The sequence below is a fragment of the Mauremys mutica genome, chromosome 1 (assembly GCF_020497125.1).
Source record: "Mauremys mutica isolate MM-2020 ecotype Southern chromosome 1, ASM2049712v1, whole genome shotgun sequence".
Taxonomy (NCBI): domain Eukaryota; kingdom Metazoa; phylum Chordata; order Testudines; family Geoemydidae; genus Mauremys; species Mauremys mutica.
Window position 1 is genome coordinate 92,149,891 of NC_059072.1, and position 20,540 is coordinate 92,170,430.

At 47.7% G+C, this 20,540-nt stretch overlaps 1 protein-coding gene across 1 annotated transcript in view; it reads right to left on the reverse strand.

Moving 5' to 3' along the window:
* The window catches only part of ZC3H7B (zinc finger CCCH-type containing 7B), a 64,178-nt gene extending 55,623 nt beyond the window's left edge, over positions 1-8,555 (reverse strand). The window contains exons 1-2 of the mRNA XM_044984198.1: positions 8,353-8,555; positions 110-170 (exon numbers count right to left, since the gene is read on the reverse strand). Of these exons, the coding sequence (XP_044840133.1) occupies positions 110-162 (53 nt within the window). The 5' untranslated portion in view covers positions 163-170; positions 8,353-8,555. The remainder of the gene's footprint in view (positions 1-109; positions 171-8,352) is intronic.
* Positions 8,556-20,540: the final 11,985 nt, after the last annotated feature.

A 20,540-nucleotide genomic window follows, 5' to 3' on the forward strand; every position in this document is an offset into this window, starting at 1 on the left:
CATCAGCCCTGGACTAGTGAACAGAATGAAAAGAAAATGCTATTTCTCCTTATACCATATGTTGCAAGGACTATCTCCAAAGAAAATAGCAGTGAACCTGCTGACTTACTGAATGAATTGAAGTCCCTTCTCTATTTCCTCTTTCCTTTTCTGTCTCTCCATTATAGTGTCTGCAGAGAGAAAAAGACAAAGCCAGTTATTACAGATCTTACTGTCAAAGTAGCAGTGCAGTATTTAAGTGACTAGATCACTAGCAAAATGTTCCAGACTGACTGCCTTAGACACCAAAATATTTTATTTACCCAACAGCATGGGAGGCAGCAGCAATGCAAACTCACCACCCATGCATCTCCCCCTCCCTATATGCCACAATGTTGATTTGCAGGAGACCACCCAATGGGGTGAAAAGGAATTCATTCCCACTGGCCCACTCAGTCCAAGCTCTCTGCTTAGATTGCCAACAAGAGTAGCATGTTGTCTGTGTACACAATACATGCATGGCATTCCCCAGGACCAGCCATGCCTGAAGGAGGATTCCATCCAGCCCCCAAACACACATGGAGGAAGAACAAAATGGCGTCTTCTGCACAGCATGACTTTGCATGCACCATACTTGCCAGGTCATGCCACATCAAGGATGCAATTTTGCATGCAAGTGTAGAAATGCATGCCTGACTAAAAATGTCATGGTATGCCATTGGCCAGCAAGGAAGTCAATTAGTGAAAACTGTGATGGCGGTGGTTCACTAGAAAATTAACTGAGACCTTCCCCCACACTAACTAATTTAATACAGGCTACCAAGCAGCCATCAGATGATAAAGTTTGATCACTGCTTACCTGGGTTAGATTTTAAGCTGGTGTAAGATTGGGGGGGGGGGGGGGAGGGAAATCAGATACCATAGGGATATAGGTAAACTGCCTACAGCAGGGGTCCCCAACGGGGTGCCCGCGGGCACCATGGCACCCGCAGGGGCATCTAAATGCGCCCGCATCCTGGCCGGCGGTGAAGCCTCCGCCAAAATGCCGCCAAATTTCTGCGGCATTTCGGTGGTGACGCCTCTCGATGACGTCGCTTGTCGGCGGCAAGTGGCGTCATCGAGAGGTGTCGCCGCCAAAACGCTGCAGAAATTCAGCGGCGACGCCTCTCGATGACGTCACTTGTTGGCGGCAAGTGGCATCATCAAGAGGCGTCGCCGCTGAATTTCTGCAGCATTTCGGCGGCGACACCTCTCGATGACGCCACTTGCTGCCAACAAGCGACGTCATCGACAGGCGTCGCAACCGAAATGCCGCAGAAATTTGGAGGCATTTTGGCAGGTGCTCCACCACCGTCGCGGTCCTTCGTCTGGTGCCCGCCAGACGAAAAGGTTGGGGACCACTGGCCTACAGTATTTGAGAGATGTAAGCACCATGGCAGCTGAGGAATTGATTTGTGTGGTACAAATAAAAGTATAAGTATGAAACTGGGCAAAGAATTCCAGGCTGACTTGGAAAATGTTTCCTAATGGTGACACCTGTTAGACCATGGAATATTCTCCTAAGGAAAGTGGTGAAAGCCCAAGCATTTAACACGGAATGGACAGAGACTAGGGGAAGCCACTGTAGAGAACAATCCTGCATTGGTCAAGGATGGAAAAAGACCAGATCCATTCTCTTTCACCTATTTTCCATGACTATGAATGCAAACAAGTTAACCATACAAAGGGACCAATATTCCCCCACCTTAGATTTGTGAAGAGACAGACCTAGAAGGCCGTGTTCTCAACTGAAACGGGTTAGATTCAAACAAAGTCACATTTGCATTGTCCACCTGCTGCAGCTTTGGTGCAAAACCAGGAATAGCCCACTCGCCACACCCGCACTGCTATCTTAGCAAGAGCATAGGAGTAGCAGAGAGAGATAGGAGGAACCCTGGAATTCTGTACCAGGAAAGATCTGTTGAAGTCCACAGATCCACACTGACATAGAGAAGCCATGTTCATGAAAGGTGTTCAACCTGGTACGCGGGGGGAGGGGAAGAGAGAGATAAACAGAGTGAGAGCAGAAACAGGGAAGTGAGGTGGAATTCAAGCCACCACGTTCTTCAAGGCATGATTTATACTCCCAGTCTAGGGTTGCCACTGAAAAGAGGGGGGGGCATCAATCACCCCTCCAAGTCCCCACCAAAACTTCCAAGAGATATGGCCTACTTCTTATTTATATTAAGGCCATTTCCACCCATTTTAAGTATTCTTTATATTAAAACCAGAACAGGTTGAAGGAGCCTTGCTGTAAATGAGAATTAAGCCCTTGATGTCTAAGCAAGAAACGGCAGCAGAATCTAACCATTATCATTTATTGAAGCCCCTCACCGTGCTCTGAATTGTACATAGAGAAACAGAGAGAAAGTCATGGCCCTTACTCCAAGGAGTCTTTCCATGGAAAACTGGATAGACACTAGTGCTCAGAAATGTAACACACAGCGACAAGAGGGTAAAGTGGGGCAGATAGTTTAAATCTCTTTCAGGATTCTCTTTACTAGGACCTGTGGAAGAAGGTCAGCTTTATAAGGGATCTGGATGAGGAGGGAGAATATACCTGATGCAAACGAGGGGACTGTTCCAGGGGAAAGTGGAAGAAGGTATGAAAGCTAGAGCTGGAGATGGCTACAAGGGGAGCAGTGAAACAGGAGGCTTGGGCAGAACAAAAGGAGCCAGAGGGAAAGTAAGAAGAAATGCAGGCAGGTGCCAAGCTGGGCAGGGCCTTGAAGGTGAGGTTGGGAATCAGGTATCTGCCCCAGGTGATGGGAAGCCAGAGGTCAAGTTCAAAGAGAAGAGTGGCATAGTCCGAGCAACAGGTGGAAAAAGACTATTTTAGCATCAGCATTTTGGATGGACTAGAGGAAAGAACCAACAAGGCCAGAGAGGAAGGCATTGTAATAAACAAGAGATTATCAATGTACAGACAAGGGCTTTTAGCAGAAGGGATGGAGGAGACCGGACGGATGTCAGAGAGGTTGTAATAGAAGAACCAGGAGTATTTATCAACAACCTGGATGTAGGGAAAGAGAGAGAGAGGAGATAAATGTAACAATGAAATTGTAAGGCTGGGATGATCAACCGTGATAGAGAAGGGAAGGCTTGGAGATGGGAGGATACGGACTTGAGTTTTGGCCAAAGTTTGGTTTGATGTCAGGAAGAGGTAGATTTAGAAATGATCCACATAGAGATGGCAGTGATGAGAAAGAATAAGGTCACCAAGGAGGAAGTAAAGAAGGAGACAAAGACCCCTAGCCAAAGAACCTTCGAGGACATGACAAAGAGAGGGAGAGGAAGTGCAGAAGCTAAACCAGAGACACTGAAGCAGCAACGAGAAAGGATAGAAAGGCAAGAGAACACAGAATCACAAAAATCCAGAGAGGAGAGAATGTAGAGGAAGAGGGAGTTACTGGCTATATCAGATAGAACGGGGTGGGCAAACTACAGCCCGGGGGCAGCCCTTCAGACATTTTAATCCGGCCCTCAAGCTCCCACCGGGGAGCAGGGTCCAGGGCTGGCCCTACGCTGGCGCTCCAGCTGGGGAGCAGGGTTGGGGGCTTGCCCCACTCTGCATGTGCCATAGCACTACGCGGCTCCCAGAAGCAGCAGCATGTCCCCCCTCGAGCTCTTACACGTATGGGCAGCCACGGGGCTCTGCACGCTGCCCCTGCCCCAAGTGCCACCCCTGCAGCTCCCACTGGCCTGGAACCGTGGACAATGGGAGCTGCAGGGGTGGCACCTGCGGAGGGGGCAGCGCGCAGAGCTGCTTGGCTGCCCCTCTGCATAGGAGCTGGAGGGGAACATGCTGCTGCTTCTGGGAGCTCCCTGAAGGAAGCGCCACCTGGAGCCTGTACCCCTGACCCCCTCCTGTGCCCCAACCCTCTGCCCCAGGCCTGATCCCCTTCCCACCCTCTGAACCCCTCAGTCGCAGCCCAGAGCACCCTCCAGCATCCCCAACCCCACTCCAGAGCCCGCATCCCCAGTCAGACCCCCCTCCCTGCACCCCAACCCCCTTCCCAGCCCAGAGGCCCCTGAACTCCTCATTTCTGGCCCTACCCCAGAGCCCACTCCCCTAGCTGGAGCCCTCACCCCCTCCTGCACCCCAACCCCCAATTTCATGAGCATTCATGACCCGCAATACAATGTCCATACCCAAATGTGGCCCTCGGGCCAAAGAGTTTGCCCACTCCTGAGATAGAACAAAGGATATGAAAATAAAACAGTTGTCCATAGACTTGGCCCACTGGGGACCATGGTGAGAGCAATCAAACATTGGCAGGTCACTGCAAAGCTAGTGGCAACAAGCCAAAGAAATGCTGTGGCAGCACTCTGAACTCCTGTTTACCCACACACCAAGTACAGTACAGCATGAGCAGCAGCTATGAAAGTTTCCTGTACACATCACCTAACCCAACCTCTGCCACTTGCATCAACCCTATTCTCAAGGGACCAGTAGGAGGAGCTGGCGGGGGGGGGGGGAGGAGTTCAGCCTCCATTCTATTACATCCTTAGCCTTCCTGCTTAGACACCCCGCAAAGTGGGCCAATGGGTCATGGACATGGGTTACAACAAGAACTGGACTAGGACTCCTGACCTATTTTACACATCACTGAAAAAGCTGACAACTGAGAATGACTGAAGGATAGTTACGGTGATGACAATGTGACGGACACTGTGCCTTTTCAGACTGGAGTGAGGGGGCTTTCACAACACACAGCAGCATCCTCTGTCCAGGCACTGCAACCCTAATCTTGGTCAGGTCCCGGGCACAGGGGCTGCAGAGTCAGCTGGCCCCACGCTCACTCTGAAGCAGCACTCCGGTCCCACAGGGCTGGGTCTGGCTTCCTGCTCCAGCGTTTTGCAACCTGGGAAACAGAGTCACAGTGCTGCTCAAGCTTGGCCTGGCCGTTGCTCTGTCATGACTCATGATTCCTACCCGTGACTTTACACGCCATTTCCCCTTAAACCTGTGATTTTTAGTAAATTTACCATGACTGCTCTGTGATTTTTTATTAAAAAAAAATGCCAACACAAATCTGCACCCCTAGTCATTATTGACCAGAGGCCTGGTTGGAGCCAATGACTTTGTGGGGGAAAAGGTCCATAACTCTTCTTTGATCCCCCAGACTCACCCAGCTCCCCTTGGAGCTCATTTCTGATTTCTCCCCTCTTTCACCACCCCTGCTTCCCCCACACTCATCTAACCTGCCACACCCCACATGCCTCCCCTCCAGAGCTCCCCACTTTGATAACGCACCAGCCTAATCTAACCCTGCTGTAACCCTCGTACCTGACCACTGATCCCCACATAAAACCCTGCTGAACCCTGCATACTGTCTCCTCTGCCCCACCCTCTGTGCCTGACAGGTGCTCTTACCTCTCTGTACTGCAGGCATAGCCAGCCCTTTCATTGGCCTTTCTGTGCTCTACATGCCTAATCGTGCCCCTCCTATCCCACATGGTTAACCAATCTCCTCTACTGCTGACCCTGATGACTTTCCTTTGCTGTTAAGCCCACCCACACCTTTTCATGTGCCTCCACCCCTGCTTTATATAACCCCACATACAAGAACAGTCTTGCTGTGTCCCAACATCCTGCAATACTACCCACTCCGTTACACATCTCAGACATGCCATCTCCTTCCACTATCTTTCATGGAACAAGGATCACCCTCATTTTTTGCTGTGCTCCACTCCATGAAGCTGACCACTCATTCCCCTAGTCTCCCTCCATAACGGCTGTCACCTGCCTGACCACTCCCCTATTCCCACATTTGACTACACCCCCAACCCCGTCTGCCACCCTTCACTCTGCAAATCTGACCACTTCCCCATCTCCCGCTGCTATTACTTACTCTGTGAGCCTGACTATTCCCCAACCCCCCTGCCACATCCCATCCTATGCCTCACAAACTTCAAACTAGCTAATGTGGAACACCAGCAATCCAAATGTGTGACAAACAAGCGATATGTGAAGCACCTGGATTTTGTGGCATGTCATACCATAACTGAGAGAGAACTGATTTTAATTATAAAACCTGTTTTAAAGGATGTGTTTGCACCATCTTAATTAAATAAGTTAGCTTTTTGCCCCCCCCCCCTTTTTTTTTTTTAAAGAAAAATGGAAAACCATGCTATACCACGTGCAACAACACAATACTTCCTCTGACTGCATCAGCAGCAACCTGGGCCTTCACATCCCCTGCATAGACCTCTACCACTTAAGGCACAGAGGTTAACTGTTACCGTCTGTGTGGATTAACCACTAGAGGGGGACTTTACACACATTTTGCCAAGGAGTTACAGACAGCAGCAAAATACAGTACTGGCAACCACGCATCCTAAATTCTGTCCCTGGCTCTGGGAGGGAAATGTGGTCTAGTGGTTAGACAAGGTAACCCAAGCACATAGTTTTGGCACATTCAGTCTGAAAGACAGTATGACTCAGTGGAAAAGACTTGAGTCTTCCATATTAGAGATCTGGTTTTTATTTCCAATTCTGTCTGTGCAAAGTTTCTGTGAATTTATTTGAAAAATGGGGATTGAGAAGGCTAATACTTGACTGCTTTCCAGGGTTTGGTTACAATGCTTTGGTCAGTAATATGAGCTATAAATGCATTAAAATAGAAATGGCAATCAGTAGAGGTGAGATCAGAACTCATGGTCTTCTCACTCCCAGCTTTCAGTAGGCACAGAGTATTTAGATAAGGAGTCAATAACCTGCAGAACTGTACCAGATTTGGTGCAACGAAACAGATACCCTAATTCAGCTCAAATGTGGAAGATTCTGCATAATCCAGTACACCAAAGAGCTCTGCCCAATCCTGCACATTTGATTGTCTTCCACTCCATGTGCTTGAACTCTTCCCCAGTCCTTCACCACCCTGGCCAAAGCCTGACAACTCCCCACATCCACTCTGTAAACCTGACCACCTTATCCCATACCCCACTCTCCATGTCTGACTAACCCCCATCCCCTCTAACATGCCCCATCCCATATGCCTGACCACCTTCTCTCACCCTACCACCCCTCCATCCCCCTTCCCGCCATGCCCATTAGAAATGCTGCATGCCACCGAGATCATCCTTGCCACCTGAGTGCCCCCTCTCCCCATATTTAAAAGCACACACAATAATGCCATATAGACACCGCTGGACAGGCAGCCAGTGCACCAAGCCACCCTCAGCTCAGGCCTTGCCCCACTTTATAGCAGGCTCCCACCTGCACTGAGTGATGTTTCCCCCAGTCGGTGGGTCCATGCATCTCCTGGTGGGGGGGCATTTCAATGCAACAGGCACCCAAAGGGGCAGGGGGAGTTTTCCCCCCAGACACTTCTTTGTATTGCAGGCGCTGCAGCCACTCTCCCCGCTCCTCGGGGCGGTGCCACTCCCCTGCCCCCACTGAGGGCCCTAGCAGCAAAATAGCCTGGTTCGATCTCCCAGGAACAAAGTCATCGCCTCTCCCCTCCCCCACCAGCCGTAGGCCGCCGATCCCCGGGCTCGCTTGGCAGAAGCAACGGGCGGCAGGAGCATCTCGGCCGGCGACATACGCTAAGGCAGCGCCGCCTTCCTTTGGCGGCTACAAACGTCTCCCGTCTCGTCTTCCAGGCGTTGATCACCCCAAAGTCAGCTCTCCCTATTGCTGGGAGGTTTCTCCCATCGCCAATATCGCCCAGCTCCCCCACCCACTTAAAAACCAACTCCCAGAAAATTTCAACAACAAAATCACCTATTTCCAAGAGTTTGGGGAGACAACTTAACCCCCCCCCTTTTAACACCACCGTCCACCCAGAAGGATCAAAGAATAAAAAACAACCTTTCTTATTTGATGAACCTTCCAACCCCTGAGAAATGTACATCTGAAAAGCTATTTCACAAGCATTTCTTTGCTGTTTCATGGGGCTTAATATACCCACAAGAGGGAAAACTGCAGGCAAAACACAGAGAAGGATAAAGCTTTGAAATCTTAAAACCACACCAACATAAAACCAATTACTATCCAGTGTTCACATCAACCCTAAGGGCTTTTTTACCTCGCTAGTAACTTTTAAACTTCAGTTGCATTTTTTTCCCCCAAAGGAGGCATTAGAATCTTTGACAATTATTTCCTGCAAGCCCCACATTTTTTGGTGGGAGGTGGCCTCAAACATAAATCATTTTCTCTACTTGTTTTTTGCTACTGCAAAACATTTCCTCTATTTAATTACTATTAGGAAGGGGGGGGGATTTTGCTAATGTAAACAATATTTATCTTTTCTTTCTGTTTCTCGGACCTGTCCCTTTTATGTCTAGAGTTAGGGGGGGAAAATCCAAAAAATATAATAAAGGACTCACCTCTGCTTGGGTTTTTCCCCCACTCACACTGTGTATAACTTTCCTTGATAAATGGTATTATATTACTAGAGATATTATTAGAGTATTATTACAATTAGTAATAATAATAGTAAATGCTATTTAATTACAGAAGGAAGCATTCTGCTTCCGGATCTGCTGCCCCTGCAGCTCCCTCCATGTGCCTCCTGGTCTCTTTACTTTCATTTCCAGGTCTCTCTCTCTCTCTCTCTCCCTCCCGCAGCAGTAACAGCAGTTTCCCTGAGCTTCTTCTAGGTCCTAGTGGTAACCGGTTTCTTCTAAATAGACCCTTCCCTCATGGCCTTGGAAATCGGTTATTTGATTTTTACCAAGGTAATTGTCTTGCTATCGCAAATGATCACAGTATTTGTTACGGTTGATATTATTTTGATCGCCAATTTCAATAGTTTTTACTGCTCTTTTTAGTAAATACATGTACAATAACATAGGCCTGGAATCTTTGCATACACACTTGAGTAACTTTATGCAAATAAGGCATCACATTGAAGTCAGCAGTGAGAGTATACCACCTAAAAGGACCGTCACTATCTGTGTGCACTGGGACTACCACATGCATGAAGTTAAGCAACTGCAGGTGCCTAAATTGTTTGCAGGATGAGGGTCATGAAAATTAGAGATGGCAATTACCTAGTTCATCCCACACTGCTGTGGGATTGTTCTTTACACCAGTAGTTCTCAACCAGGAGTCTGGGGGCCTTGAGCAGGTTTCAGGGGGGCCTCCAAGCAGGGCCAGCATTGGACTCACTGGAGTCCAAGGCAGAAAGCTGAAGCCCCACCACATGGGCTGAAGCCCAGGTCCTTGAGCCCTGCCACCCGGGGCTAAAGCTGAAGCCTCAGCAATGTAGCTTTGTGGGGGCCCCTGTGGCATGGGGCCCCAGACAATTGCCCTGCTTTCTACCCCCTAATGCCAGCCCTGGCTTTTATATGAAGAAAAACAGTTATTGTGGCACAGGTGGGTCATGGAGTTTTTATAGTGTGTTGGGGGAGAGAGGCTCAAAAAGAAAAAGGTTTAGAGCCTCTGCTTTACACTACACTCCTAAACTCTTTATCTCAGTACAAAAGACACAAGCAACATATCCAATTTCAGTTATTTTCAAACTTCTAATTGGCTTCTGGTGGAGACTGATTGTTGCTAGAAATATCAGCTGTGAAATAATTTTTACTGCTTTTTCAAATCCATACATGTTTCCAGTTTAGGCCCTGATCCCACATAAAGCTCCATGCAGGCAGAACCCTGCATCCATGTGGAGCACCACTATCTTCACTTAACTCCATTTAGATCCAATTCCAGGACGGGGCTTAATCTAATATTACTGTTGGGTTTTTTTTCCCCCTCTCAACAATATTGTTTAGTGGCAGATGTTTCTCTTCCGACTAATTCTGAAAAGACAAGACATAACAGGTGGGTAAGACAACAAGAGGGACAGGGTGGGGGTTAAAGAGGCAGAGTTAAGGGCCTAAACACTATAAGACTGTGCACAGTTCTTAGCCAGTCAGGAGCAGTACTGCCAACTCACCACCTGCCTCTCGGAAGACTGACATTGAGTCCGAGACACTGGCCACAACCTTCCATCTGAACAATTGCCTAGCTAATCAACCTCTTACAATCTGTGTTGTGGATTGTCTACTCCCTTTCCAATCAGTTGTCACTTATTTAGGAGTCAAACTGGACCACACTCTATGATACCTGTTCCATCTAGAACATGTAAAAGATCTGCACTGTCTTGATCCAGAAGCTAGCAGGAACCTTCTGGGGAGCAGAAGCAAATGTTTTATGAACTTCAGTCCCTCTTGGTGCTGGTATTTGCTCCAGCAGAATATTGTGCAGCAGTTTGGGGCAGAAGTTGACTAATTGATTCGGAGATTAATACAGCCACCTATATCATTAGTGTCTGTCTTAGCCACACATTAACATCTAATTTATATGTTGGCTCATATAGCTCCCCCAAAACTTTGCCAAGATGCCATCACCCTTAAAACTGCACAGAGGGACTATGGTGGATGAAAACAACCACAAGGCTGACAGTGGTCCCAACAGATGCAAATAAGCAACACAGACGAAGATCTGCCCACTTCCAGAAGAAAACACCTACATCTGAAGTTCCTGCTGACTTGGCACAACTAACTTTGCAACATCCTTTTGCGGTGGCCATCAATACATCATGGCCAATGCTGCCGGCCAGTGCCAATCTTGGATGAACAACAGAATATCAAGGCCAACAACTATGTCCTCACAGAGTGGCAGCAACTGTGGGATAGAGAGACAGGCATGCTGATAAATTTCAGAAGCCTCAACTTACAGCCACCTGTTTGCAACCAGGGATGCAGATCTTGGACTAGGCTTCACAGACTGCTGACTGGAACAGCCAGAGCATCTGCCAGAATGCAGAAATGTTACTTAGTCCAATCTTCACAGTGTGACCATAGGGCAGTGATGCAAATGGACACACGTGTGGTGGAGGAGTGCACAATTAGAAAATTGGAGGGTGGACTGCAACACCTTGCTGCCCTTGATGATGCAGCAGTAAGATGGTTGAACAATCTAGATATTGGCTTGCGACCCATACGAAAGGAAAGGACCACCTGCCTAATAATTAATCTAGTTTAAACTCATCCTCCAGCTGCCCATGCACTAGGTTGGAATAAGAACTTAATTTTTCATACAGTAATGTTCAGTTTCAAGATGGAAAGCAGAGAGGGGTGACCTTGTGGGCTAATTGTCTCTCTGGAGGTGAAAATCCACACTGCAGGGTGTGAACGGAAGTCGCTATAGAAGGAGGAGGTGAGGAATGTGCTCACCGGGCAAGGCATTTCTTTCTCCCCATTCAAAAGGCACCACACTCCCCGTCAGGGAATCAAACCCCAGTCTCCCCCATGACAGGCAGGGATACTCACCACTATAACAACAAGGAATAAGATAAGGCCTTGTACTGCATGGAACTCCAAGAGACCAGTTATGGCCTGCTTACACCACACCACAGACCACCCCACCAGGCAACAATATAGCTTGCTCTCTTCTCCTTCTTAAGCAGGGCCGGCACTTCCATTAGGCGACCCTAGACGGTCACCTAGGGCGCCAGGATTCGGGGGGTGGCATTTTGTGCACTCCCCACGAGGCACACGGGAGCTTTCGGTTCCACTCCCGTCGCGCCGCCGAAGAAGGACCTTCTGCCGACATGCCGCGGAAAACAGCTGTAGGCAATTGAGCAGCTCAATGACTGCCGCTGTCGCCTGCGGCATTTCGGCAGAGGGTCCTTCTTCGGCGGCGCGATGGGAGTGGAACCGGAAGCTCCCGCGTGCCTCGTGGGGAGCGCACAAAATGCCGCCCCCTGAATTCTGCCTAGGGTGCCAGAAACTCTGGCACCGCTCCTGTTCCTAAGGGCTTTGGCTGCAGGCCCCAGTTGCCTCTCACTCTTGTCCGAAGAAGCTTTTGATATGCCCCATGCAGGTTCCAGGGCTGCTGAGGAGGCAGTATTTGCTATTCAGCTTCCTGGTTCCATCAGTAATGTCCCTGGAGTTCAGATTGCCGGCAACTTCTGCGGCCTTTCTGCAGGGGCGGCTCTAGGAATTTTGCCGCCCCAAGCACGGCAGGCAGGCTGCCTTCCGTGGCTTGCCTGCGGACGGCCCGCTGGTCCCGCGGCTTCGGCGGACCCTCCGCAGGCAAGCTGCCGAGGTCAGCCTGCCTGCCGCCATCGCAGCGCCAGCAGAGCGCCCCCCCGTGGCTTGCCGACCCAAGCACGCACTTGGCGTGCTGGGGCCTGGAGCTGCCCCTGCCTTTCTGGCTTGTGTACCCATAACTGGACGTTTGTAGGGTGGCAACCTGGTCATTGGGTCATATGTTTGCATCTTACTTTACCATCTCTCATCAATCTAGAGTCTGCGTCAGATTTGGATGGGTGGTTCTACAATCCCTGTTCAAGTAGACTCTGATCCCACCTCCCGTTCAAACTTCTTGTGAGTCACCTACAGTGGAATGGACACATGCAATCACTTGAAGAAGAAAAACTGGTTACCTACCTTTCCATAATTGTTCTTCAAGATGTGTCGCACCTGTCCATTCTACAGCCCGCCCTCCTTCCCCTCTCCATAGAAGTCTTTCCGGCAGGTAGGAACTGAGAGTGCGGGTCCTGCCTAGCCCCTGAGCTCCTGCCCCAGGAATTTTTGTAAGGGAACAGTAAAGGACTCTGTTCGTGCTGGGCTGTTTGCGCTTGGCTAAAAGGGATCATTCCTGATAACAGCCACGCGGTGGGGGGAGGAGGTGAAGGGATCATCCCAAATAGCCAGGCGGAGGGGTTGGGAGAGGTGTTTGCTGCACATCCACCTGAAAACCGCAGCCCTCCTTTTAAATGGCAAACCCAACCGGCATTACTTGCTATGGGAAAGGAGGGCGCTGCAGTTTGAAAACATTCCCACATGTTATGAAGGCGTTAGAAGCCAAACCCCCGTACCCTTTGGCTTACCACGGCTGCCTGGAAACCGAATTCTGTTGCCCAGCTGTGTGTGATGTGTCACCATACCAGCAGGCGCTCAATATAAAAGGTGAAATGCGACCTTGTACCTAAAGCACATACGTTGTCTGCTGTGAATTGCTTGATTCACTGTGAAAGAGTCTCCCTTTTGTTCTCAGAAATGTATCATCTTAAATTTTACTCTCCCTTTTTATTCTCCTGCAGGTGCAAATGTTTCTATGCTCCCCCTATCATCTCCGTCCCTGAGGTTATCGCAGATTAGAAGGCAAAAAAAATGCACTCGCAATGACGTTTTCCGAGCTCATGCAGTCCTCCTGCACTGATAGGACACAGCTGACTGCATGGAGGTATTCAGTGGCAGAGTCCAGGAAAGCATTAAGCGAGTGTGATGAGAAGAGGCAGGATGCAATGTTGAGGCTAATGGGAGAGCAAACAGACATGCTCAGGTGCCTGGTGGAGCTGCAGGAAAGCCAACAAGAGCACAGACCACTGCTGCATCCACTGTAAAACCGCCTGCCCTCCTCCCCAAGTTCCATATCCTCCTCAGCCAGATGCCCAAGAACACGGGTAGCGGGAGCAAGGGAGGAGGCTCCGGGCACCAAGCCACTCCACTCCAGAGGATCGCCCAAGCAACAGAAGGCTGTCATTCAAACAGTTTTGATTTGTAGTGTGGCTACAATAAGCAAAGTGGACTTGTCCTTCCCTCCTCCCCCACCCCACCCTACCCAGGCTACCTTATCAGTTATCTCCCTTTTTTTTTAATTAATAAAGAAAGAATGCAGGGTTTCAATACAATAGTGACTTTCTTTCCTTTGCCAGCTGTGATTGAGGCGGGGAGGGTGGTTGGTTTACAGGGAATTAAAATCAACAAAGGGGGCGGGTTTGCATCAAGGAGAAAGCACACAATTGTCACATCGTAGCCTGGCCAGTCATGAAACTGATTTTCAAAGCCTCTCTGATGTGCAGCACGCCTACCTGTGCTCTTCTAATTGCCTTGGTGTCTGGCTGTTCAAAATTGGCAGCCAGGCGATTTACCTCAACCTCCCACCCTGCCATAAACATCTCCCTCTTACTCTCACATATATTATGGAGCACACAGCAAGCAGTAATAACAATGAGAATATTGGTTGTGCTGTCTAACCTAGTCAGCAAACAGCACCAGCGAGCTTTTAAATGTCCAAAGGCACATTGTACCACCACTCTGCACTTGCTCAGCCTATAGTTGAACTGCTCCTTACTACTGCCCAGGCTGCCTGTGTATGGCTTCATGAGCCATGGGAGCAAGGGGTAGGCTGGGTCTCCAAGGATAACTATTGGCATTTCTGTTGTGTATTTGGTTGTCATGGTTTTTGTTGCTATGGCAACTGAGTTAGATTATTATGGGTTAGCTCAGCCAGCTTCAGCCGGCTGAGTGAGTTCTCTGAGTCTGTAAATAAAATGGTGGTTTTGTTAGCTGTCTGCTGTCTGGCCTCAACTGATTTCTTCCTAAACCGGCTGCCCCCAAGGATATAACAAGTGGCGACGAGGATGGGATTCCGGTGCTGCTCCAGTAACAAAAGGAAGTAGAAGTCAAGGTAAAGAACAAACAAACAAAAAAGCTGCTTATTTGGACTGACTGTGAAAGTGAAACTAAAATCATGGCTACTCTGACCAGGCCACTGGAACCTTTTGATGAGAATATAGAGCAGTGGCATGTGTATACTGAGCGTTTTGAGCTTTTTTTTATTGCAAATGACATTACAGAAGCGAAGAAGGTGCCAATATTCTTAAGTGTTGTAGGGGCTAAAACCTACTCCCTGCTACGCAGCAACTAAATCTTACAGTGACATTGTGGAAATCCTGGGGTCTCATTTTTCCCCAAAACCACTGGTAATTGCTGAAAGATATAGGTTCCACAAAAGAGACCAAAAGGAAGATGAAACAGTTGTACAATTTGTAGCCATTTTAAAAAAGCTAGCAGAACACTGTGAATTTAAAGAAATGTTAAATGATGCCCTGCGTGACAGGTTAGTGTGTGGCCTCTACAGTGAAGCTATACGGAAGCGCCTACTGACAGAGGCTCAGCTTACCTTACAGAAGGCTGTTGATATTGCTGTCTCCATGGAACTGGCTACAAGGGAGGCACAATACATCGGTGCATCCCCTAGGGTGCAAAAAGTGTCACAAGAACCGACCCACAAAACTGTGCAGAGTCAAGAATGTTACCGCTGTGGTAAGCCGGGTCACCAGGCATCAGAATGCTGGTGTAAGGACCTGGTGTGTCGACACTGTGGCAAAAAGGGACACATTGAGTGTGCCTGTAAACAAAAGAAAAAGAGGCCTGTGGTCTGGCCGACAAAAAGAGGAACCTTGCATACCCTAGAGCAGACCCAGGATGATCAAGGTGACACCTCAGCGCAAGAGAAAGTGCCACTGCATGTTTTGTCTTTGGCAGTGGGCTCACATGAATACTGGGTAACCCCGTTATTGGATGGCAAACGTATACGCATGGAACTGGACACCGGTGCAGCCGTCTCACTGATCTCCGAGACTGTGTATAAAGAAAAGCTACAGCATCTTCCGCTTAAGGCAACAAAAACTGTTCTGAAGATGTATACGGGAGAAGCTGTGCCTATGCTGGGCACTATTGATGTTAAGGTGGAGCTCAATGGACAGGTGGCTAAATTGCCACTGTTTGTGGTGAGAGGTAACTACCCAGCCTTAATGGGTAGGTCTTGGCTTGGGAAGATTCAACTGAACTGGGCAGAAGTGCACCGGATGACTAAAGAAGAAACCAGTCTAACCCCTATACTAAGGAAACATGCTGCTGTTTTTGGAGATGATTTGGGAAGTATGAAGGGAATCACTGTGACATTGAACATTAAACCTGACAGTCCACCAAAATATCTGAAAGCCCGAACTGTGCCATATGCCATCAGGCCAAAAGTTGAAGCAGACCTGGAGCGCCTGGTCACCAGTGGAGTCTTAATACCAGTTACCCATAGCTCATGGGCCACTCCTATCGTTCCAATTGTGAAGAAAGATGGCTCTCTCCGGATTTGCGGTGATTTTAAAGTCACTGTCAACCCAGTGTTGTGTGCAGAGCAATACCCGCTTCCCCGCATCGATGACCTCTTCGCAGGCCTGGCTGGGGGACAAAAGTTCAGTAAGATTGATCTGAGTCAAGCATATTTACAGATGCACGTCGATGAAAAGTCCCAAGAGCTGTTGACTATTGCGACTCATAAGGGGCTTTATCGATACTGTCGCCTACCCTTCGGAATAACGTCTGCTCCCGCCCTGTTCCAGAGGGCTATGGACCAGATCTTGTGTGGCTTGTCAGGAGTTCAGTGCTATCTGGATGATATCCTGGTCACTGGAAGAAATGAAGAGGATCACTTAAAGAATTTAGAGGCTACCCTACAAAGACTGGAAGAGTATGGCCTACGAGTTCGCAAAGACAAGTGTGAATTCTTCAAGCCCTCTGTTGAATATTTGGGACACATCATTGATTCTGCAGGTCTTCATAAGGCCCCTGCAAAAGTTAAAGCTATTGTGGAGGCTCCCCCACCTCGAAATGTAAGCCAGCTGCGCTCGTTTCTAGGACTCCTGAACTATTATGGAAAGTTCATCTCACAGTTAGCCACACTGCTAAAACCACTTCATGAGCTCCTTGGGCAGAAAAAGGCCTGGAAGTGGACTGAAGCCTGTGATATTGCATTTAACAAAGCTAAGGATGCATTGCTAAATTCTGAAGTTCTAACGCACTTTGATCCATCCTTACCACTGCAATTGGCCTGCGACGCCTCCCCTTATGGAGTGGGAGCAGTCGTGTCACATATTATGCCTTCAGGAGAAGAGAGACCTATTGCTTTTGCTTCACGCACTCTAAGCAAAGCAGAAACTAACTACGCCCAAATCGAACGTGAGGAATTAGGAATTGTTTTTGGAATTCGGAAGTTTCATCAGTACCTGTTTGGGCGAAAGTTTACTCTTCTTACAGACCATCGACCTCTGACGTCAATTTTTGGACCCTACACAGGCATTCCCCCATTAGCTGCTAGTCGTATGCAACGTTGGGCATTGTTACTTTCAGCACACACATATGAAATCAAATATCGGAAATCCACTCTACACGGCAATGCAGATGGCCTCTCAAGGTTGCCTTTGCCGGTCAAACATCAAGATAGTGCCCAAAAGGAAATCTTCTACTTTGAACAGGTAGAGAATACACCCATCACTGCTACTCAGATAAAGAAGGCAACTCGCGTTGACCCAGTATTGTCCCAAGTTATGGACCTGGTGATGCATGGAAAATCTCGACAAACCTCTCCGGTCTCATCTGACCTTGTTCCCTACATGTCCAAGCGGACGGAGTTATCGGTCCAATCTGGTTGTTTGTTGTGGGGAAGACGTGTCATTATTCCACCACCACTGAGATCACAGATGTTAGAACAGCTACATTCCGGTCACTGTGGAATAGTGCGCATGAAGGAAATTGCACGAAGCTATTTTTGGTGGCCTTGATTGGACAGCGCTATTGAAGAGAAGGCAAAAGCTTGTATGTCATGTCAGGGTGTGAGGAATGCACCCCAGTGGGCACCCCTACACCCATGGGACTGGCCTGAAAACCCGTGGCAACGTATTCACGTTGACTTTGCTGGCCCCCTTGAAGGAAGCATGTTCTTGGTGGCAATAGATGCCCACTCTAAATGGCCAGAAGTCTCTATAATGCAGTCCACTTCTGCAGAGAGTACTATCCAAAAACTACGAGGACTCTTTCGTCGTTTTGGTCTGCCAGAACAACTTGTGAGCGACAACGGACCGCAGTTCGTTTCTCAGGAGTTTCAAAATTTTATGAAGGCAAATGGGATACACCACATCACGTCAGCACCATATCATCCGTCCACCAACGGATTAGCTGAAAGATTTGTGCAGACAATGAAAAACGCTTTGAAATCAGCAAGGGGACAACACTCCATTCAAAAGCGTCTGGATACCTTTTTACTTTCCTACAGAAACACACCTCATGCTACGACCCACGCATCTCCGGCCTTTCTAATGATGGGACGACAGCTGCGCACTTGCTTTGATCTGCTGAAACCTTCTGAACCCCGACAAATTGTGCAACATCAGCAGCAATATCAAGTCATCAGACGGGCACCCAGAGCAAAAGACCGAACCTTTAGCCCAGGACAGCCAGTTTTGGCTCGGAATTATACTTCCAGAGCTAAATGGGTCCCGGCCACAGTCATCACTCAAACAGGACCTGTTTCCTACACAGTCCGGACTGCAGAGAATCTTACCTGGCGGCGACATGTAGATCAGCTGTTGCCAGGTCATGCCAGTCCTCAGGACCCATCTGCAGTTGAGGGGTCTGACTTCACCTCTTCTGGTGAGGCACCGAATCACGAGTCACCTGTTCCTGACTGTTCTCCTCCATTACTGCCGGCGGCTGAGATACCCCTTTGCCCAGCACGAGCTGATACCACCTCCTCACCCGTTCGTGCTGCGGACCCTGAGCCCCTAGTGCTTTCGGGTGCAATAACACCAGAAGTTCGCCGTAATCCACCTAGAGACAGAAGGCCTCCTCATCGGCTGGATCTTTAGCTAGGGCGAACCCACGGTTATGGGACAAAATAATCCCCAGGGTTTAGCCGGGAATGGAGGCAGTCTACCCTCCTTCTCTAGTCTAGTGTGTCTTTTATTTAGGGGATGTTCTTATTAGGGGGGGAGGAATATGTTGTGTATTTGGTTGTCATGGTTTTTGTTGCTATGGCAACTGAGTTAGATTATTATGGGTTAGCTCAGCCAGCTTCAGCCGGCTGAGTGAGTTCTCTGAGTCTGTAAATAAAATGGTGGTTTTGTTAGCTGTCTGCTGTCTGGCCTCAAGTGATTTCTTCCTAAACCGGCTGCCCCCAAGGATATAACAATTTCAACATCCCCAACAGTAATTTTCTGGTCTGGGAAGTAAGTCCCTTATGATTTAGTTGGGAATTGGTCCTGCTTAGAGCAGGGGGTTGGACTAGATGACCTCCTAAGATCCCTTCCAACCCTGATATTCTATGATTCTATATCTCACCCACTGAAGGGTGACATTCTGCCTCTTATATAACCACAAGGGCATGGCTGACAACATTAAGGAGATTAAAGGAAAATGTAGTTCTCAGAAAGTCTGGAAGGTGCCATGAGATTCTAAAAAGGTCCAGAATATTATAGAATGTTAGTGAAAAATAAATCCACATATCAAATATGTGAAACATTTACTTCAAACATTCTATTTTCCCTTTTGCTGCTAACAACAAAACAGCACCCTGAGCTCGGCGTCCCCTAAGCCCGGCACCCCAAGCGTTGCCTGCCCCTAAATCTGGTCTTGAATATCAGCTTTCATTTAAAAAAACAGGTAAATTTCTAACCCTTGTGGATGCTGAGGAAAGCTTAAAAGCATGACCCTAAAGACCCAAAATCCAGAAGGCAATTAAAAATGCAATATTTTTTATCTTTTAACAAGTCTCATTATTTTAAAGCCGATCACATGACATTTTGGGATCTGACTCAAGATGTTTTAAAGCTTGGTGTTGGCAATACTGAACCAGGGCAAACGTAGTCCAGAAATAGCTTTATATTTAGGCTTGGAAGGATTAGATTTTTATCAATAAATGCTGGTAAACGTCGATTTCATTGCGTGCACAAAAAATGACGAAAAATATTTCCATCAATTGTAATAAACGTTTACAGCTAGGCAAAGTAAGAAAAATGCTGTTTGAAAACTTATTAGAGTTTGATTTAAGACTATTTACTTTGAATGTTTTGACATGTGATGTTCACAATTTGTGCTTTAAGGGTTATAAAGCTTTATCTTTTTGAATCTGTCATTAAATGATTATCTGACACCCCCCCAGTGTCTGACCCCCATAATTTCCCACAACTTTGAAAACTTAAATTGATAACGATTGGGAAAAATGCTTAAAACCCATAATTTTGCACAGCTGTGAACATTTACACTGATCAAAATTGAAAAAATACTTAAAAATAAATATTGATATTATGTCAAAATTACAAACACAAAAATTGAATTATTTCAAGACTACTTAAGTTACTTGTTACATTTTTGAAAATTACGAGTGTCCTTGTTGTGCCCCAGGCCAACCAATAGAACCAACTCAACTCCTTAAAGTCTTCGTATCCAACAGCTGGATTAATTGTACAGATTGCTCCAGCTGTAATTTGAAATGAAATCCAGGTCAGCATCAGTAGGCAGCAGTTGTGTCCCTATTGGACCAAGCCAGGAGGAGCTATGCTAAGCTTGTTCCACCAGGGAGTAGCTTGTTGCATAGCTTACATTGTCCTACAGTTCATGCCTTTTGTTTTATTGGGCTCTATTGACAGGGGAAAATAGGACACAAATATATATAGTCACAGTCCAAAATCATGTATTTTTTAATCATAACATAGAATCTCAAACACTTGGTAGGATGCCCATCAGGTAAGTTTGAGAGCAAAATATAAGACAAGGGAGATCTATAAAGATATTATTATTTAAATGACAATTTAGTGAAAATTCATGGAGTAGGGGGTCACCTACAGTAGGGTACCATATACTGGAGTTTTTCACCTGGGACACATTAATTCAGCTAGATAGTTGCCTAGTTTTACAACAGGCTACATAAAAAGCACTAGTGAAGTCTGTTCAAACTAAAA